Raw genomic sequence first — 22,421 nt, 5'->3', positions numbered from 1 at the left:
TGTGATGTGTGCGTTCAAACAGGTGTGGCACTGCCTGGCCCCTGACTTTGGTGACTTGATACAGGGAAATGGGAGTGAATGAAGGCCTCTGACCCTCAGCTAGCTACTGCTGTACAACAAATCATCCATAACACTTAATAGCTTCAAAAACTGTTATTTAAATGCCACGTGCATTTAACCTGCTGCATTACCACCTGGTTCCCTCTTCCCTTCCTTTCTTTCTTTCTTTCTTTCTTTCTCTCTTTCATTTTTTTTCTCTTTTTTTTTTTTGCCTCCAGTGTTATTGCCGGGGCTCAGTGCCATCACTACAAATTCACTGCTCCTGGCCATTTCCTCCCATTTTTTTGGATAGGACAGAGAGAAATTGAGAGGGGAGGGGGAGATAGAGAGGGAGAGAAAAAGAGAAAGAAAGACACCTGAAGACCTGCTTCACCACTTGTGAGGCATCACCACTGCAAGTGGGGAGCTGAGAGCTCAAACCTATATCCTTTAGTCTGTCCTTGTGCTTAGTACTATGTGCACTTAACCTGATACACCACTGCCTGGTCCCCTGTGACTTTTCTTTTCTTTTCTTTTCTTTTCTTTTCTTTTCTTTTCTTTTCTTTTCTTTTCTTTTCTTCCTTCAAGCACATTTGTGTATATGGATGAGGAGCTTGACCATATGGGATCCACTGTAGAATCTAACATCTCTGTGACCTTGGGTGTGTCCTTGAAATTCACTGTGTGTGGGTCTTGGAGAGGTTGTGGAGAAAAGGGAACTCTGCTTCACTGCTGGTGGAAATGCAAACTGGTGCAGCCCCTTTGGAAGACTGTATGGAGAGTCCTTAAATAAATAAAAATGGAATTACATTATGAGCCAGCTATTCCACTCTTAAGCATTTATCCAGTGGACAGTCAAGCACTAATTAGAAGAGACATATGCACCCCTATATTCATAGCTGCATTATTCACAATAGCCAAAGAGTGGAAGTAGCCTAGATGCTCATTGTCAGATGACTGGCTAAGGTAGTTATGGGATATGTATTCCATGGAATACTACTCTGCAATCAAAAAAGATGATACTGTGTCCTTTGGAACAAAATGGATGGAACTGGAGGTGATGATCCTTAGCAAAATCAGTAAAGAGATGAAAGACAACTACCAAATGATTTCACTAATATGAAGAATCTAGAGTGTTTGCTTTGGCAGTACATATACTAAAATAGAAATCTAGAGATCTGATTTACATGAACTTGTCAAAAAAAAAAGCCAAAGCAAGACTTGAAAGACTTGTAAGAACTCTAGTGGCTGTTTTTGGGAGATGGGAGGGTGGGGATAGGGAACTTTTTTGGTGGGTGTGGTGTGGAATTATACATTATCATGTCATAATCTTGTAACAAATGATTAATAATAAATTTTAAAAAATATTTAAAAAATAAATTCACTGTGTTTGAAGCTAGGGTCTACTTCAGAGAATATTTCTGCAAGTTAAAACTGAAACACATACTTTGTCCTCCACAATATGAGCACTGGTGTCTGCTGAGTCTGTGGTCAGTCCCCAGAGAATCACCTTCTCCTCTGGGAATGAACGCAGAACACAGAGTGGGAGGAAGGGAGGGAGGAACTGGCTCTCTGCTGTAACCACATGGTTCTAGATAAAGTCTCCTCTATTAGAGAGAATGCTGGAAAAGTTATTTTCCATGTCCCCTTGGCTCCTACTCATACAAAAATAGTCCTGAGAAAAATCTAGTGCATAGGAGCTTGGCATTAAAAAAAAGAAACTCTATTTGTGGACTTTGACGTGGATCTAAAATTATTAAGAACATCGTTCGTCTGAACATTGGCTCAGCTGGAACTGGTTTCTTTCTGAGCTGCAATGTAAAAAAGACTCACAGTGGGTCGTGGGTCCTCATCTTGGCAATGACCCAATGGCTGTCCTGTGGCTTCTGCTGAGGGCCACAGAGTGGATGTGTAGTAGATGACGGTGAGTTACTCCTGCAGGAGCCTGTCCAGCTGCTGGGACAAGGCCTCAAGCCTGGCCTTACGGATACTTCAGTGGGTGTTATCATCACCCCTTTCCTGACCGAGTGGAGGTCCCCTGGGTTGGTGAGGTACATCTCTCTATGTAGACAGGAAGCCTAGCTGTTGGTGGGAAGGGGCTCTCCTGTGTTCATCAAGAGCTCCTGAGTGGGCTAGGCACTGCTTTCTTTTCTTAATGCTTTTTAGTTTTTTATTAGTGATTTAATAATGATTAACAGGATTGTAAGATAATAGGTGTACAATTCCATGCAGTCCTATTTTGGGGGGCAGGGTGTTGACACTCATTTCCCCAACATTTAAAAAGTTGTCATATATTATTTCAACAAAGAATTGAGGAAAGAGCATGATTTTCAGGAATTTTAATTTTCTTTTTAGGAGTTTTAAATTTTATTTGGGGAAACTGAAGACATTCATATGTTAGGATGAGAGACAGAGACAGAGATCGACAGACAGACAGACAGAGAGAGAGAGAGAGAGAGAGAGAGAGAGAGAGTTCTTACTTATATGATGACTTGGACAGAAAAAAGAGCCACATCCATAGGTCTCCAAGCCTCGCCCCCACCTTTCCAAGCCACACCTGTCACCACTCCCATTTTCTGGGCAGTACCTCCAGGTACCTCCTGTCCCTCAGTAGTTCCCACCACCAGAATTCCATGTCCCATCCCCTCCACTGGAAGCTTTCCTATTCTTTATCCCTTTCTGGGAATATGGACCAAAAATCATTATGGGGTGCAGAAGGTGGAAGGAGTTGGAGGAAGTAATCAAAACCACTTCTCAGTAATGTCATGAGAATTAATATAAATATTAAAAGTGTTAAGACTTATAAAATGCTTTTTTAAATATTTATTTTATAATCTTAATTTATCTATTGGATAGAGAGCCAGAAATCAAGTGGAGAAGGGGAGATAGAGAGGGAGAGAGATGGAGCTAGGTGATGGTGTACCTGGTTAAGTGCACACATTACAGTGCACAAGGACTTGGGTTCAAGCCCCTGGCCCTCACCTTAGGGGCAAAGCACCATGAGTGGTGAAGCAGGGCAGCAGGTCTCTCTCCATCTTTTTCCCTCCCTACCTTTCCCTTTCTTCTCAATTTTTCACTGTCTCTATCAATATATTAATAAAGATTTGTCAGGGGGTAGATAGCATAATGGTTATGCAAACATACTCTCATTCCTGAGGCTCCAAAGTCCCAGGTTCAATACCCTGCACCATCATAAGCCAGAGCTGAGAAGTGCTCTGGTATTAAAAGAGAGAGAAAGAGAGAGAGAGAGAGAGCTAGAGACAGAGAGATACCTGCAGCACTGCTTCACTCAAAAAGCTTTTCCTTTGCAGAATCCTTGTGCATTGTAACATGTGCGCTCAACCAGATGCACCACCACCGGGCCCTGAGACTTATAAAATTTTTAGAATACATTTGGCATAAGATAAATGCTCGCACTGGTTAGATGGTTTAAATAGACATCAGGATGGGCAGCCTGTACCTGGTGGCTTCAACCCCTGAGGGTGTGCATGTCATTGTCCCTAAAGAGGACTTAAAATATATGCACACAAGGAAGGAGACACTTCTTTTGCCTTTTAACAGCAACTAAAAAAGTACCTGTCTTGATTTCCTTTCCTTATGAATATCATGTCCATCTTGAAGTGTGTTTTTAGCAACTGTAAGGTGTGACCCACAGGCTGTTTGGGAAGATGGTTATTATGTTATGACCCATTCAGGCAGATCAGGGTGCTAGTTTCCCTCCCTTAAGCAGAATGTGAAATGGAAACTTCCCACCAACTCTGATCCCCAATGCAAATAATTCTAAAGAAGAGAAAAGTAGGTCAGTTGACCTGCTTTCCTCTTAAGTTCTTGCTTTAGCTGTTCCAACTATGAAATAAAGAAATCCTTATTTTCTACTTAGGGGGGAAAAAAAAAACCTGTGCACTATTAAAAAAAGGATTACAAAGAAGAGCAAAGCCTTTTTTTTTTTTTTTTGCATTAGGCAAGTATAACTTGTGATGGTGGTGGTGGTGGTATGGGGTGGGGGGAAGTAGTATAATGGTTATGCAAGAGTCTCCTGCCTGAGACTTTGAGGTACCAGGTTCAATCCCTAGCCCCACCCCCTATCCCCACTCACTCCCCAACCCCAACATTAGCGAGAGCAGAGCAGAGCAGTGCTTAAGAAAAAACAGAAACAAACCAACAAACAAAGTATTTGTAAGAGTGTTCCCAAGTCTTTAACTCCTTTTAGATGTCTGTAGTTCTTGGCTTCTGACTGTAGTTCCCATGTAACTAATACTCCTGCTTGGATGGAATATGTTTCCTAAGCCCCATGTGGGTAACAATAAAATGTGTGGGACGTGTGTGTCTGTGTGTGTGTATGTGTAGGAACTAGATAACTTAGATTTTAAATTTAATTTACTTTTGTCAAGCTATTCATAAAATTTGTTTACAAGATTGTAGCATACAGCTCCACACTGCACCCACCTACCAAAGTTCTGTGCTCTCATCCTTCCGATAATAGCCACCATACTTTGCTTATTTGGGTTATCTTTTTTTATTTATTGGATAGAGACAGCTAGAAATCCATAGGGTGTTGGATAGTATGCCAGCTCCCCCTGGCTTCTGCTTAACCATATGCCTATATAGGGATAGATTTAATCCCATTCAAAGCTTTGGTCTATTTACATAAATCACTTTTACATTTACATAAAGCACTCCCTCCAGGGCATTGGTGGTTCAGTGATAGGATTCTCACCTGCTCCACCCCCTCCTTGTCACACTCTGATTTTCGCCAGTCACTTTTCTCTCCACCCTCTCTATGTCACATCCTGTTTCCACCCTACTTGGCAAGTATATATAAAGACAGCATTGTGAGTTTTAGAGTACCTTGAGTTTAGCTTAGCTCGTCTTAGATTGTGCTGCATCCTGCATGAGAATAAAGAGATACTGCCTACAGCTCAACCATGAGTCCCTGGTCATCTGTTACCCGCCCGTGAAGCCAGCCCGGCAAAAACAACATAACCCTTCGAAAACAACAATAGGGAAGGGGGGGATAGATTGGGAGAGAGACAGAAAGATACCTGTAGGCTTGCTTTACTACTTGCAAGGCTTTCCACAACAGGTGGGGACCAGAGGCTTGAACCTAATCTACTTCTGATAGTCATATTATCTTTCTGATGGTTACACAAGATTCTTTTTACCCCTGGGACATTCTTCTCACAAGCTGGATCCTTCTTCTGTGGTAGAAAGCAGACTTTGGGTTGCTATACTTTGGCTTCTATAGTGTAGTTTCCTATCAATCCCCAGCATCAAGCTGGGAATACTCTGTCTGAGGCTCAGTCCTACACTATGGGGGGTGCTGGGCAGAGCTGCTACAGGGACATTAGGGACCCAGGCAGAGGGACCCTGAAATCCCAGGAACAATCCCCCACTTGGGGTTATATAGCTCTGTAACATGGCACCACCCAGCCCCCACAATGGCTTTTAAGTTTTAACTGATGATTTTTGACCATTTCTTTTGTCTTGGCTTTGTGTCATGTGGACTTTTTATACCCAATATTTAATTTATTCCTCATTGAATTCTTTGAAAGAGATAATACTACTAGTGATTAGGTACACAGAGCTCATTAACAGTGTGCTGGGCACCCTTCTATGTACTTCCCACTTGTACAGCTCTTGCCTTCCATTCAGGAGGTCCTTGGTTTAAGACCTTACTCCCACTTGGGAGCACCATGAACAAGCACCAAGGACAGAAATGAGTAGGGATTCATAGATGGTGGAGTAGCACTCTGGTGTCTCTTCTCTCTTCCTGTTTGTCCCTACTGGCAAAGTAGAATTGAGAAATAGGGCTGTGGAATCAGCTTCCTCATGGGTATTGTGCATGCCAAAGGCCCTGGGCTATTACCCCAGAATGACATGAAAAAACTCAAAGGATAAAATTTATACATCCAGTTGAGGTCAGTGCTATATTGGATCCTAGCAAGGCCAGTTTCATGAGTCATTTTTTCTGGATCTGTCACAAACAGTGGTATTAATAATTAGAACCTGGTATGTTGGGGGCTGGGTGGTAGCACATAAGGACCCGCTCAAGGATTTTGATTTGAGCCCCCAGCTTCCCACCTGCAGGAGATCACTTCACAAGTGATGAAGCAGGTCTGTAGGTTCTATCTTTCTCTCTCCCTCTCTGTCTTCCCCTCCCCTTTCAATTTCTCTCTGACCTATTCAACAACAACTATAGTAGCAATAATAACAGTAACAATAACAATAATGGAAAAAAGATGGCCTCCAGAAGTAGTAATGGAGGAGTGGATTTGTAGTGCAACCACCAAGCTCCAGTGATAACTCTGGATGCATAAATAAATAAATAAATAAATAACCTGGTATGTCAGCTAGGAGGAGACAGTTGTGGGAGTGGGAAGCTGCCTCTTGGGCATCTGTCTGGCACCCAGAAGCCTGTTCTGTGAAAGCCTTTTCTCAGCAGCTAGTTGCAGTTAAATTTTGTTTGGAGTTACAATAAATGAAGGCATTTGAACTCATCTATCACAATCTCTTTGGCTTTTGAGTGCTTTGAAAAAAAAAACAAAACACGGTTGAGAATGAAGAGCTTAATAATTCCAGCCTCTTTAATGATATCATTTAGAAAGCAGGGCAATGAGAAAGTCTCAAGAAATGAGTGAGAAATAGTGAAGTAGTAATGGAGGAGTTGTTGGCTGCCGAGGCGTAGCTGCAGTGAGAGCTTAAAGAAATATACACACCAGATAAATGGAGCCCCATAAAAAGGAGAATGCTCTGTCTGGCCTTCCTTATTCCTTTTTTTTTTTTTTTTCAGGGAGAAGCTTGAACAGAGAGATAAAAAGGAGCTCATTTGGCTACTCAGGCTCGATTATGAGCTAATAATTTCATGAAGCAGCGTTGAAGTTGGAGGAGGGGCTGCCAACTAGATCTTACATCCACTTGCTTTAGAATTGATCTAATGGGTGATGGGAGCTAAGTGATACCTGAGTATTCAGAACATCCTTTCTTTTGTGGGAGCTGCCTCCCATGAGCACCAGTGAGCCCTATTTTCATCATGCAGTTGTCAGGGTTTGAGAGCATCGGCGTGAGATGCAGGGAGCGGATTAGACATTTTCCCTTCTGTATTTCCCATCGCTCACCCCCAACAAGTGCATCCACAGTTTGGGGCGGGAGCGGGGAGGAGGGTGTTGTCCAGAAGAACAGAGCTGTCCCTTGACCTCCACCATAGATCTCTGCAAAAGGTCCAACCACAGGTAGTTGGCCTCTAAGTTAGTGCCGTGAGAAGCCCAGGGGCAAACCCCTCTTCTCTCTACCTTAGTTTCCACGAAGGATCTGGATTTGTAGGTTACACTTCTGCACTGACCCAGATTACATGTGTTTGATTCTGCTGCTGACTTTGACTTGTGTGGTTTAGCTCAGGCTGGACTGGGCCATTTACTTTCCCGGCATTGTTTTACTGAACATGACTGACAACTTTAGGTAGTAAACATATGGATTCATCTTGCCAGTGAATGAAGATTTTTTTAAAAAATATTTTATTTATTCATGAAGAAGTTAGGAGAGAGGGAGAGAGAGAGAGAGAGGAGCACCTACGTGGTGAGTAAGTGACAATGAATTAACAAGGGGTGTAGCATTCTTTTGAATGTCAGTCATATGTACAGACCTGTAGAGCTACGGGGCAATAAACTGACCATGCTCCCACTGAGTTATACTCCTATGTCACATCTCCTGGAAGAGTGTGGTAATACTAGCATCACCATCTGTTGCTCCCAGGTCTTGCTATACTCACAGCGTAAACTGAAAGGACTCACTCAGGAACCTTGCCAAAGCCTCTTAACCTCTCCATTCATGTGGTCCTGCAGGTGGCACAATGGATAAAGCACTAGGATTATCTCTGGGGCTTGCTGCCTGTATGACTCTACCACCATTCTTGCTGACTATTTTATACCCCTTTTTTTTTCTTGATAGAAGGTGAGATACAGAAAGATAAGGAGAGAGATGCAAAGAAGGAGAGACACCCACAGTACTACTGTGGGGACTTGGGGCTCAAATCTGGTTTCTTGTGACTGGAAACACTTACACTCTCCCTAGTGCACCACCACCTGGCCCCTACATGACTTCTTTTAGCTGAATTTTTCATTCAGTAAAATGGAGAGAATCAAAGTATCCACATTAGAGAGAAAGGGAGAGAGAGAGAGAGAGAGAGAGAGAGAGAGAGAGAGAGAGAATATTATGGGGATTGGATGCACTAGTAGGTCTGATGTTCTTGCCACATTGGTTGGTATGATGTACACAGTCCACAGTGCTGATGGTAGGATTAGTTTCATTGTTATTTTTTAAATTAATTATTAATTGAAGCAATGTTGGCTGACAAGACTAAGTTTTAGGGGTACAGTTTCATATCTCTTCATGGTGTGCTAACACACCGTATGACACTCACCACCAAAATACCAATGTCCCTTCATCAAAGTTCATTGGACTTCAGTTTTGTCATCAGCATGTAAACTAACTTCCTTCCTTCTTTCCTCCCTCCCTTCCTTCTTCCTTAATCTCTTTCTTTTAGAAAAATTTTAACTGAATTAAAAAATTATTTATTATTGGATAGAGAAATAAATTGAGAGGGGAGGGGAATATATATATAGAGAGAGACAGTGATAGAGGGACAGAGAAACACTGCTCCTGAAGCTTTCCCCCTACAGGTGGGACAGGGGCTTGAACCTGCATCCTTGCACACTGTAATGTTTTTTAAATTATTTATTATTGAATAGAGACAGAAAGTGAGAGGAGAGTGGGAGATAGAGAGAGGGAAAGAGACAGGGAGACACCTGCAGTCCTCCTTACCACTTATGAAGTTATCCCCCTGCAGGTGGGGCCAGGGGCTTAAACCTAGGTCCTTGCACACTGTAATGTGTGCACTTAACCAGGTGCATCACTGCCTGGCCTCTATTTCTTTGGTTTTATCTGAAAAATTTAGCCCAGAGTGGTGAAGCCCCAGTAAACAACAAGAAGAAAGAAAGAGGGGGACTAGGCAGTAGCACAGCAGGTTAAGTGCACATGACATGAAGCACAAGGACCGGCTCAAGGATCCTGGTTCAAGTCCCCAGCTCCCCATCTGCATAGGGGTCACTTTATGAGTGGTGAAGCAGGTCTGCAGGTGTTTATCCTTTTATCCCCCTCTCTGTCTTCCCCCTCCTCTCTCTATTTCTCTCTGTCCTATCCAGCAACAACTATAGCAATGGCAATAACAACAACAACAAGGCAAATGGGAAAAACCGCCTCAAGGATCAGTGGATTTGTAGTGTAGTCACTGAGCCCCAGCGATAACCCTGGAGGGGGAAAAAAAGGGGGTGGACAGGAAAGAAGCAGGGAAGGCTGCAGAAATGTAGAAACGCTGGCTTCTGCTGTATTTATGTGGGGAGAGAGATAAGACCAGTGTCCTTTTTTCACACCCACTTGGTTTACCTTTGCACACAAGCTGTGGGCTTACTTGCTGTAACCCAGAGAGGCTTAACACACCGTGACTTCTTTCCCATGGGAACCCCCACTCAGTGCCCTCAATGCCACCCCAAGCTTACCTGTAGGCAAACCACCCTCTGTTTCTCTGATTGCAGGGCATTCATGAGACCCAACGCAGAGGATAGAGGTACCATACTGTCAGACACCCCTCCTTTTTTTTTTTTTTTGAAGATAGCAACCATACTGAGAGTCACTCACCTCTTTCCTCCTTGTCCATGAGTTGACAAGAAGCAATTATGCCAGTTCTCCACCCCCCAGCCACATCAGGTAGGCAGAAAACTAGAAAGACTGAGGAAGGGAAGAGTTAAAACAGTTTTCCCACTACAGGATGCCTGAAAAATCATCCATGCGGGAAGGGAAGGAACCCTGGAGCTGTCCCCTGGAGGGCTAGCAGGATTCAGTTAGAGAAATGGTGTTTGGGGTCAAGAGAAATTCCACTGAAGGGCATACTGAGCCCCTCAAAAGAGGCAATACTATCCCCCACCCAGTTCTCTTTCTGAAGACCAGAGAACTCAGACCCCAAAGATAGCTGATTGAGGAGATAAGTAAGGTGATGGAGACAGAAGCAAGGCAGAAGCAAGGGCTGGAAGGAAGAAGAAGTATAGATGCCAGTCTGTCCTCAAGCTGCAAACACCTCAAGCTGCAGCTCTGTCTGGGCTGGGAGCTGGCCAGGAGAGCAGAGCTACATTGAGGGTTGGTGGGGGGAGACAAAAAGTCAAATTTGAGGGGCCAGATGGTAGCACACCTGGTAGAGCACACATACTATAATGAGCAAGGACCCTGGTTCAAGTCCTCTGATTCACCACCTGCAGAAGAGGAAGCTTTACAGAGAGATGAAGCAGGGTTGAAGATCTCTCTCTCTCTCTCTCTCTCTCTCTCTCTCTCTCTCCCTCCTTCTCCTCCTCCTCTCTCTCTCTCTCTATGGCCCCTATCCCTCTCCATTTCTCTGTCTCTATTAAAAATAAATTAAAAATTTTTATTTTAAGTCGAATTTGAATATGGCTCAGTTTTTTTAATGACCAAAAGTGTGAGACCAGTACCACTAACATGACAAAGCAATGTCTCTCACCATTTAAAATAAAATTATTTAACATTTTTATTAGTGATTTAATAATTATTTGCAAGATTCTAAAATTTCGAGGGAATAATTCCACATGGCATCCGATACTTAGATTCTGTGCCCCTCCCTCATTGATAACCACCAGAGTTCTCACAACATCTTAGAGAGTTTGTCTTCTTTTTTTTTTCTCTCAAGTTTGTGTGTTTCACTTCTCTAGGTTCCACAAATGAACAAAACCGTTCTGTAGTTGTCCTCTACTTCTTTACTTATTTGACTAAGCATAATCACCTCCATTTCCATCCACTTGTCCCAAGGGACACAATATCATCTTTTTAAATTGCTATGTAGTGTTTCATTGAGTATGTGTCATGTAACATCTTTCTCCAGGTATGGGCATTTGGGCTGGTTCTACTTCTTGGCTATGTAAATAATGCAGCTATAAACATGGGGGTGTTTATGTCCCTTTGAATTGATGATCTCAGGATCTTTGGATAGATGCCTGAGAGCATTCTTAGTAGGCTATATACTATAAAAGACCAGTTCCCAAGGCTTGAGTAGTCTTGCATATATTTTTTAGCAGATCACTGCTCAGCTCTAGTTTGTGGTGGTGTTGGGAATCGAACCTTGAACCTCAGAGTCTCAAGCATGAACATCTTTAGGCTATCTCCTGCCTAAAATAAAATTCTTGAAGCTGTACTTGTTCCCTTCACATATCTGTGTTCACATAGTGTACATATGAAGTTCTTAATAGTTAAGGTATGCTCTTTGTTTTTTAGGTAGAAACAGAGAGGTAGGGGATGAAAGAGACCACACTACCAGAAACTGTCCTTCAATGTGGTGGGGGCCAGACTTAAACCTGCCTCGAAAGCATAAGCAAAGCAATGCACTAACCAAGTGAGCTATTTTGCCAGCCCAAGATAATTCCATATAGTTGCTCAGAAGCCCCCCTGTTGTTTTCTCCAGGCTGGCTTCACAGGCGGGTAACAGATGACCGGAAACTCGTGGCTGAGCTGAGAATGCAGTTTAATCTTTATTCACGAGTGGATGGTTCAAAAAACTAATCTAAACTAATAACCACACCATTCTGTCCTGCCTCCTTCTTCTTCCGCGGCAGAGTCAGGAACTCAGGAAGTACCTAGGGTAGGGGGCGGGGAGAAGGAAGAAGCACGAAACTAGCAAGGGCTAAACCAAATCTCCTGGAGGTGGAGGGAGTGAGACCAAACCAATGTGAAGCATACCAACACCCCCTCCCCCACTGATACTCTAACAGGCACTGGAAATTGGTCAGTGTTCTTTAGAGGATGAGAAGGTTACTACCTAAGGGGGGAAGTTGTCACTAATAAGCTCTAAATGTCAGTGCTGGCTGTCTTGAGTCTGGAGCGTGGTTTTTTTTCAGCCCTGGTCCACTCTGTGAGAATCGTGTTTGATTCATATCCCAAGTCTCCATAGTGTTTAAAATCTTCTCAGGTGATTCTCATATGCAAAGCAGGTTTTAGAGTCCCTGGGATGGAGAGTAGAGTCATTAAGTAACTGTCATGGAGTTGCCCTGTGTGTCATAGGATGGCTTTGGGTTGGTCTGCTTTGTTTTGTTTTTCTATTTCTGGAGCTTCACTGCTCTGGGTTCATTATATATATGGAGAGAGAGAGAGACAGACAGAGAGACAGAGAGAAGGAAAGAAACCTCAGCACTGAAGTTTCTTCCAGCGCAGTGGGAGCCAGGCTAGAACCTGCATCACACGCATGAAAAAATAGACACACTATCCAGGGAACCTGTCTTGCTGACCCTACATTATGGAATGTCTGGCAGTATCTCTGGAGTTAATGCTGTGGAAATAGATATGAAAGATCTCTACTTGATAACTATAAAACAGTTAATATAGAGATAATTAATATAGACAAATTTAATGTAGGGGGGCCAGGTGGTAGCACAGTGGGTTATGTGCACATGGCACAAAGTGCAAGGACTGGCATGGGGATCCCGATTGGAGCCCCCGGCTCCCTACCTGCAGTGGTGTTGCTTCACAAGTGGTGAAGCAGGTCTGCAGGTGTCTGTCTTTCTCTACCCCCTCTGTCTTCCCCTTCTCTCTCCATTTCTCTCTGTACTATCCAACAACAATGACAGCAATAACAACAACAATAATAACAACAACAATAAACAACAAGGGCAACAAGGGAGAAAAATGGCCTCCAGGAGCAGTGGATTTGAGTGCAGGAACTGAGCCCCAGTGATAACCCTGGAGGCAAAAAAAAAAGAAAGAAAAAGTTAATGTAGAAAATAATGATGTATGATATAATTTATGCTTGAAAAGGGATTTGCCCAGAAGTTTATATATAAAAAAACCACAATTACAGGTGGACAGTAGCACACATGATTTAGTAGAGTGCATATATTATCATGCATACAGACAGGAGTTCAAGTGCTCAGTCCCCACCTGAAAGGAGGAGGAAGCTTCATCCGTAGTGAAACGGTACCACAGGTGTCTCCCTTTCTCCATCTCTAGTTCCCCCTTCTCTCTTAATTTCTGTCTATCCAATCAAATGAAAGAAAAGAAAAAACAGCTGCCTGGACTGCTGGATTCCTCGTGTGGGCTCCAAGCCTTGGCAATAACTCTGGTGGCCTCAGTATGCCTTACATCAGCAAACCAGGAAGTGACAGTGTTGGAGAGGTTGTGGAGAAAAGGGAACTCTGCTTCACTGCTGGTGGGAATACAAACTGGTGCAGCCTCTTTGGAAGACTGTATGAAGAATCCTTAAACAAATAAAAATGGGGGCCAGGAGGTGGTGGTGCATCTGGATAAGCACTAACATTACAGTTTGTAAGGATGCAGGTTCAAGCCCCTGGTCCCCACCTCCAGGGGGGAAGGTTCAGGAGTGGTGTCTCTCTCCGTCTCTACCCCCCTCCCATCCCAATTTATTTCTCTATCCAATAATAAATAAAAATTTTTAATTCAGTCAAATTATTTTCTAAAAGAAAGAAAGAAAGAAATAGAGACAGAGACAGGAGGAGAGAGGGAAAGATACCATAGTACCAAAGTGAAGGGGAGGGAACCTGGGTTGTCTGTAAGGCAAAGCAGGTGCACTATCCAGGTAAGCTGCCTGGCTAGCCTTCTTCCCTGTCTCTGAATTTTTTTTTCTGTCTCCTGGGTTGTTGCTGGGGCTTGGTGCTGACATTACAAATCCACTGCTCTTGGGCAGCCATTTCTTCCATTTTATTGGATAGGACAGAGAAAAATGGAGAGATGAGTGGAAGAAAGAGAGAGAGAGAAAGACAGACACCTGTAGACCTGCTTCATGGCTTGTGAAGCTTCCTCCTTGCAAGTCAGGGGTGGGAGCTCAAACCCAGATCCTTGTGTGGATTCTTGCACTTCATACTCTGAATTATTTTTTGATTGAAGTAAGATTGTATTGTAACATTGTATATGTCTCTGACTTGAGAGTCATAATGCACCCTTGAAGTAGACCATATGAGATTCCAACTTACATGTCAAAGGATGCTGAAGAAGGTGAGAGCTTGAGTAGCAATTACACAGCCAGGTGAGGCAGGGCAGGTACTTCAGATCTTAGAGCTCCCCTGTTCTTCCCACCACCTAGCCATCCAAAAACAGAGCTACCACATACATTATCCCAGATGAAGGAAGCCTCTGGCAAGGCCTTTTTTTTTTTTTTTTTTTTTACATATAAAGAATAAATAATGGGGCTAGGTGGTGGCACACCTGGTTAAGTACACACATTACAGTGTGCAAAGACCTGTGTTCAAGCCCCCAGTCCCCACCTGCAGGGGGAAAGCTTCATGAGTGGTGAAGCAGGGCTGCAGGTGTCTTTAGGTCTCTCTCTGTCTCTATTTCACTCTTTCCTCTCAGTTTTTGTCTCTATCCAATAATAAATAAATGTTTAAAAAATTAAAAAAGAAAGAATAAACAACTCCAAGATTGAACCTGGTTGGCATAGAATGGTGAAACTTCCTTGTGCAGGATTGCAGAATCTGAAAGAATGTCTGCTCTTTGTGATGTATAATGAAGCTTAACTGTGTGCCCCTGTGAAGAGACTTCCTAGTGTCCACAGACAGAAGGCATCTTTTTTCACTTTGTAAGAGGAAATACTATTTTGAGATGCTCATGCATGGCTATCAGAGATAAGACTGAGGCAGTAGTCACAGGTCATTCTGGTTTCATCATGAAAGCAGAAGACTATTTTTATTTATTATTTATTTATTACCTTTTGTTGCCCTTGTTTTTATTGTTGTAGTTATTGTTATTGCTGTCATTGTTGTTGGATAGGACAGAGAGAAATTGAGAGAGGAAGGGAGGGCAGAGATGGGGAGAGAAAGCTAGACACCTGCAGACCTGCTTCACCACTTGTGAAGCGACTCCTCTGCCGGTGGGGAGCTGGGGGCTCGAACCGGGATTCTTATACCCGTCCTAGTGCTTTGCACCACCTGCACTTAACCCACTTTGCTAACTACCACCTGACTCTCTTAAAGCTCTCCCCAAGGCCATGCGTGTTGACTTGCATTTGCAATCAATAGATCCTATAATTCCAGCCCATTACTGATTTGTTGCTTGCCCAGTTAATCCAAATTAGTGTGGCTTAATTGGGAGGATAGTATGCTAAAGTCACAACTTAGTAGAAATTCAGTGCCAGGGGCTGGATGATGGCACACCTGGTTGAATGCATATGTTACCATGCACAAGGACATGGGTTCAAGTCCCTGGTCCCCACTTTCAGGGGAAAAGCTTTGTAAGTGGTGAAGCTGTGTTGCAGGTGTCTCTCTGCCTCTTCCTCTTTCTATCTCCCTCTCTCCTCTCCATTTCTGGCTGTCTTTATCCAATAAACAAATAAAGATTATAAGAAAGAAAGAAAGAAAGAAAGAAAGAAAGAAAGAAAGAAAGAGAGAGAGAAAGAAAGAAGGAAAGAAGGAAGGAAGGAAAGAAGGAAAAAAACTCAGTTTCCAGGCTCACAGCTGGTCTCTCTGGGTTAAACTCCACCCTCTAGGAATTTCTTCCCTGGAATGAGGCAAGTACAGATACCCCCTGACCCCCATCTCCCTGCTAGACCTCCTCTGGATAAATGGGAGAGGGATAGTAAAACATGACGACTAGTTCTTCCCCATCTCCTTTTTTTTTTTTTTTAGATTTTTATTTCTTTATTGGAGAATTAATGTTTTACAGTCAACAGTAAATACAATAGTTTGTAAATGCATAACATTTCCCAGTTTTTCACATAACAATATAACCCCACTAGGTCTTCCTCTGCCCTCATGTTCCAGGACCTAAACCCTCCACACCAGAGTCTTTTACTTTGGTACAATACTCCAACTCCAGTCTGAGTTCTGCTTAGGGTTTTCTCTTCTGATCTTGTTTTTAAACTTTGATGAGTAAGATCATCCCACATTCATCCTTCTGTTTCTGACTTATCTCACTTTACATGATTCCTTCAAGCTCCATCCAAGATGGGGTGAAGAAGGTGAAATCACTATTTTTAATAGCTGAGTAGTATTCCATTGTGTATATATATCACAACTTGATCAGCCACTCATCTTTTGTTGGACACCTGGGTTGCTTCCTGGTTTTGGCTATTACAAATTGTGCTGCTTTGACATAGGTTTACACAGATCTTTTTGGATAGGTGTGTTGGGCTCCTTAAGATATATCCCCAGGAGAGGAATTACAGGATCATAGGGAAGGTCCACTTCTAGCCTTCTGAGGGTTCTCAAGACTGCTCTCCACAGGGGTTCTCCCCATCTCTTTCTCTTTTTTAAACTAGGAATTATTAGCCGGGAAGATGCAGAAGACCTCCTTGAGAACATGACTGAGGGAGCATTCCTGGTCCGGGTCAGTGAGAAAATTTGGGGCTACACCCTCTCTTACCGCCTGCAGAAAGGCTTCAAGCACTTTCTGGTGGATGCCTCTGGGGATTTTTACAGCTTCCTGGGAGTGGACCCTAATCGCCATGCAACACTCACTGATCTCATTGACTTCCACAAGGTATCTCTCTTACGGGGTGCTGGGAGTGGGGGCTGGACCTGGAACTGAAGGGAGAGTCAGACTGAAGATAGTGTAAGAGATTCTTCTGGAGAGTGAGCAGGCAGACCTTTCAGATACCAAGTTGCAGATGCTATTGTGATTCCATCCTGACTTCCCTGGGCAGATGATATCACCAATGTGTCCTGGAACCCCACCTCTCCAGAGCTTTAACCCACTAGGGAAAGATAGAAACAGGCTGGGGGTATGGATGTACCTACCAATGCCCATGTCCAGTGGAGAAGCAACTACAGAAGCCAGAACTCCCACCTTATGTAACCCCCCAAAATTTTTGTTCCAAGGCAGGGGTAGATAGCATAATGGTTATGCAAATGGACTCTCATGCCTGAAGCTCCAAAGTCCCAGGTTCAGTCTCCTGTACCACCATAAGCCAGGGATGAGAAGTGCTCTGGTTAAAAAAAGAAAGAAGAAGAATTTTGGTCCATACTTCCAGAGAGGGAGAAATTATAGGGAAAGATGACCAGAGGGCTCTCAACTACAACTGCATCAGGACCGGGAGAAAGAAGAGGAAAAAAAGGAAGGGAATTCGGAAGTAATAATAGGTATAGGTGTGACTTGGACAGGAAGAGAAGATGGGACCTTATAAAAAAGTGGGCAAATAAATAAAAATACAGACAGATAGTTGTAGAAATAATAGTTAACCGATGTCTTCAACCTTAGGAAAATTCTTGTAGCTTCCAACGGAGGGAATGGGGACAGAGAACTCTGGTGGTGGGAATGGTGCAGAGTTGTACGCCTGTTATCTTGTAATTTTGTAAATCAATATTAAATCACTAATAATTTATTTTTTTAAAAGAGAGAACTTTCAAGAGAAAAGGGGGGGGCTGGGTGGTGGCATACCTGGTTGAGCACAAGGATGTGGGTTTAAGCCCCCACTCCCACCTGTAGGGGGAAATGATGGCAGAGGAAGACCTAGTGGGGGTTATATTGTTATGTGAAAAACTAGGAAATGTTATGCATTTACAAACTATTGTATTTACTGTTGACTGTAAAACATTAATTCTCCAATAAAGAAATAAAAATCTAAAAAATAATAAATAAAGGAGAGGGGGAAGAACTAGTCATCAGGTCGATCTATACTCCCAGTCTGTCTTTCTCATTCCCTAGTGGGGCGGGGTTCTGGGGTGGCAGGGCTCCAGGACATCTTGGTGGGGTCGTCTGCCCATGATGCCAACCTCTACTTTAAATGATTGTTACCTAGGTATTTTCGGGGCACTATCATAAAAATTTATGTACATTAGGAAATGTGCATTTTGGGGGGCTGAGTGGTAGCACATAAGATTAATCGCAAGGACCGGCACAAGGATCCTAGTTTGAGCCCCTGGCTCCCTACCTGCAGGGGGGGTAATTTCACAAGCAGTGAAGCAGGTCTGCAGGTGTTTGTCTCCCCTCCCCCCATACCCTCCCTTATTTCCCTCATCTCTCAATTTCTTTCTGCCCTATCCAAAAACAACAAATGGAAAAATGGCCTCCAGGATTTGTAAAGCAGGCACTAAGCCCCAGTGATAACCTTGGAGGCAAAAAAAAAAAAAAAGGAAATATGTAGTTTTGTTTCTTGTTTTTAACCCCCTTCTCTCTCTATTTCTGGCAGCCTCTATCCAATAAATAAATAAAGATTATATATATATATATATATATATATATATATATATATAATATATATATCCGATTGGCCTCCCAAAATAAAGTACCAATTCATGCTTCTGCCAAAACTAGATTAGACTGTCACCCCTATACTGCTGCTGGGAATTATCTGTCACTTTCCTGTTTGCCCATCAGCTGGGCAGACATTCACATCTAGCTTGCATTTCTCTTATTGCCACAGATGCTGGGGATCTCTCCCCAGGCACTTGAATTTCTCCTGTGCTTTGTCTGCTCATCTCCTTTGTCTGCTCTCTGTTTACATGTCTCTGTCTTATCGGTATGCCAATTCTTCCAGCTACTAAATAGCTCTTTAGTTATAGCCATTCTTCTTTTCAGTATTTCTCTAGAGTTCCCCCACCTTTTTTTAATGGCCACCTCTTTCATGTCCAAGTTCTAGAATTGATTGGTTCTTTTAAAGCAATCTCACATTCTTGTTTCACAATTGATTGAATGAATTAATCTCCTGTTCCTACTGCAGAAATTAATATAATCTCTCAAAGGTTCTTTTACTTTTGGGGCCAGAATGATTTTACCATTCTCATGCCAAAATTATTTTTTCATTTAGATAGTGAGGCAGAAAGAGAGAAAGAGAGAGGGAGGGAAAGAGAGATAGTAAGAAAAAATAGGAGAGACAGAGAGACACAACTATGAAGCTTTCCCTGTTGCTAGACCTTGAACCTAGGCCAGGTGCCTGGCAAAGTGGGTATCCTACCTAGGGGGGGCAGCTCTCTGGCCCCTACACTTGATCTTTTCTTCTGTGTCTATTGTAGAGTTTGACATCTTTTTTTATGACCATGAATTTTCCTTTAATATGGATATAATTTGGTGATATGAAGTGATCTGTGAATTCTGAAGTTCTTGAGAATTAGGTCCTTATTTCCCAAATCCAGTCTCTGTAGACAGGGAGAACTGTAGTTGGCAGTAAGTAACTCATCTTTGGGGCAGAGAATTGTCTGAATTTTGGGGCCTCTTTAGTCTTCCTTCCTTCCTTCCTTCCTTCCTTCCTTCCTTCCTTCCTTCCTTCCTTCCTTCCCATCTTCCTTCCTTCCTTCCTTCCTCCCTTCCTTCCCTCCCTCCCACCTTCCCTCCCTTCCTTCCTTCCTTCCTTCCTTCCTTCCTTCCTTCCTTCCTTCCTTCCTTCCTTCCCTCCTTACTTCCTGGTGGATTATCTTTGGTGCTCAGGGCCTATTTAACTCCATTGTTCCTAGTAGCCATTCTATTTTTTTTTCATTTAAGACTGTCTGTCTGTCTATTATCTACCTATTTATTTTAGTTAGTTTGGATAGAGACAGAGGCAAATTGAGAGGGAAGGGGGAGAGAGACAGAGAGACACCTGCAGTATTACTTAACCAATAGAGAAGTTTCTCCCCTGCAGATGGGGATTAGGAGCTTTAATCAAGGTCTTGATACATTATAACATGTGTGTTCTACCAGATGTGCTGACCCCTCTTTTTCCTTTTCTTTCCTCTAGACAATGACACACACACAGAGACACAACACACACACTCCCTACACTACTCCACTGCTTGGGAAGTTTCCTTCTCTGCAAGTACTCACTCACAGGTGTTCGCCTGGGGTGCCAACCCAGGTTGTTGTACATGGTCATGTGTATTCTACCAGGTGAGCCCCTTGCCAGCTGCCAGTGGCTTTTTATTTTCAAGTATGATTTTAGTTCTTTTTAAATGAATATTTTCCACTATTTTTAGAAATCTGAGTGAGGAAAGGCAGATACATGTCTTCAGCCCTTCTATATCAAACCATTCTCTTTCTAGTGGATATTTCTTTTCTTTTCGCCTCCAGGTTTATTGCCAGGGCTCAGTGCCCGCACCAGGAATCCACTGCTCCTGGAGACCATTTTTCCCCCTTTTGTTGCCCTTGTTGTTTTTTATCATTATTGTGGTTGTTATTATTATTGTTGTTGCTGCTGTTGTTGTATAGGACAGAGAGAAATCGAGAGAGGAGGGGAGACAGAGAAGGGGAGAGAAAGATAGACACCTGCGGACCTGCTTCACTGCCTATGAAATGACTCCCTTGGTGGGGAGCCGGGGGCTCTATTTTCTTTTCTTGATAATAAGTTTTCCTTTTACTTTTTTTTCTAGGAGGAAATTATCACTGTTTCAGGAGGAGAGTTGCTTCAGGAACCTTGTGGACAGAGGGACAATCCACCAGACTACCATCTATTGTTTGAATGATTTTTCTCCCTTAGCAGTTGGACTCTTTGGGACATTATTATTTTTTTAAAATTTATTTATATTATGGAAATTTTGACAAGACTATAGGATAAGAATGGTACAATTTCACACAATTCTCACCACCAGAATTCTGTATCCCATCCCCTCCATTGGAAGCTTCCCTATTCTTTACCCCTCTGGGAGTATGGTCATTATGGGGTACAGAAGGTAGAAGGTCTGGCTTCTGTAATTGCTTCCCCGCTGAACATGGGCATTGACTGGTCGGTCCATACTCCCAGCTAGTTTCTATCTTTCCCTAGTGAGGCAGGACTCCAGGACACACTGGTGGGGTCATCTGCCCAGGGAAGTCAGGTTGGCATCATTGTAGCATCTGGAACCTGGTGGTTGAAAAAGAGATAAGATATAAAGCAGGACAAATTGTTGACTAATCATGAACCTAAAGACAAGAATATTGCAGATGAAGATTTGGGGTCTCCATTTTGGAGCAAGCTAGTCGGTATATTTTAGATGTATTCCAAGGGGCTCATGACCCTACTAGTTTTTGCCTGCGCATTACATAAAATATGCAGGTGGACCCAGGTTATTATCTGGGAAGATGATGTCATAGTTGGAAAAAGTACTAGAAAGCTGGATCGGGGAAGAGAATAGCACCCAAATATGGAGAAAGTATTTAAATATTGTTAACTGTACATCCCATCAATTTGATCTGGGCCCCATATTCAGCACAGGAACCCATGTAACCTCTGCATTCCTGTAGGTCTGATCTGACATTCTGTGGTCACAGCTAGGAACATTCCAGGCTGCACTAATTTTAGGACCCATCTTCTTTGGGTAGTAGGTAGAGTATGCTGTCCAACCTCCCTTCAGAGAATGGAACATTCCCTATCATTGTTGATTCACATTGAGGGCAAGGTTGTATAGGGGTCCATTATGTTGTTCCTGATGGAGATTACCAGTGACAGTGGCAAGAGGCATCTGTTAGAGGTCTAGGCCATTCATGTCTGTGTGGGAACCCCAGGGCTTCCTGGCTAGGGCACCAGGTGATGGGTGGCCTGGTTGTGACTAAACAGTCATCATTAAAGTATGCCAGGCTCTTGCCCTTATTCAGCTTTTGTAGTCCTTACTTTGATAAGGTTAGCTTTGGAGTTATTGAGGGAAGTGAGTGATAGGAGGTATGTGAGGAGGGTATCTAGATCTAAATAGAAACTTCTACCCCTCCCCCTGTGAAGCTGAACATCTACCTTCACGCTCCACCCAGATATTTTAATTTTGATGTTCTACTCCAAACTCAGTTAGATTCTGATTCGAGTTTTCCTTTCTGTTCTTCATTCTCAACTTGTGTTTATGAGTGGAATCATCTCATACTCATCTTTGTCTTTATGACTTAGCTCACTTAACATAATTCCTTATAGCACCAACCAAGATGGGTCAGAGAAGGTGGGTTCAATGTTCTTAATAGCTGCGTAGTATTCCATTGTGTGTATATACCACAGCTTTCTCAGCCACTCATCTGGTGTTGGGCACCTGGGTTGCTTCCAGGTTTTAGGTATTATGAATTGTGCTGCTGTGAACATAGGTGTGCACATATCTTTTTAGTTGGGTCTTATGGAGTCCTTAGGATATATCCTTAGGAGAGAAATTACTGGGTCATATGGGAGGTCTATTTCTAGCCTTGTGAGAGTTCTCCAGACTGCTCTCCATAGAGGTTTTACCAATTTACATTCCCACCAGCAGTGTAGGAGGGTTTTTTTGTCCTCTAAACCTCTACAGCATTTGTTGCTGCTGTCCTTTTTGATGTTTGCCATCCTTACAGGGGTGAGGTAGTATCTCAGTGTTGCCTTTATTTGCATTGCTGTGACAATCAGTGACCTGGAACATTTTTTCATATGTTTGTTAGCCTTTTGGATCTCTTCTGTAGTGAATATTCTGTTTATAGTCTCTGCCCATTTTTGG

At 43.0% G+C, this 22,421-nt stretch overlaps 1 protein-coding gene across 1 annotated transcript in view; it reads left to right on the top strand.

The window, feature by feature from the left end:
- SH2D4B (SH2 domain containing 4B) overlaps nt 1–21,953 on the top strand; it is a 92,322-nt gene extending 70,369 nt beyond the window's left edge. The window contains 2 exon segments of the mRNA XM_060202028.1: nt 16,355–16,575; nt 20,376–21,953. Coding sequence (XP_060058011.1) covers nt 16,355–16,575; nt 20,376–20,468 — 314 coding nt within the window. The 3' untranslated portion in view covers nt 20,469–21,953.
- Nucleotides 21,954–22,421: the final 468 nt, after the last annotated feature.

This window comes from Erinaceus europaeus, chromosome 1, assembly GCF_950295315.1.
Source record: "Erinaceus europaeus chromosome 1, mEriEur2.1, whole genome shotgun sequence".
Classification (NCBI taxonomy): domain Eukaryota; kingdom Metazoa; phylum Chordata; class Mammalia; order Eulipotyphla; family Erinaceidae; genus Erinaceus; species Erinaceus europaeus.
Note: the sequence above shows the minus strand (reverse complement) of the source record. Positions and strands in the feature narration are given on the sequence as shown.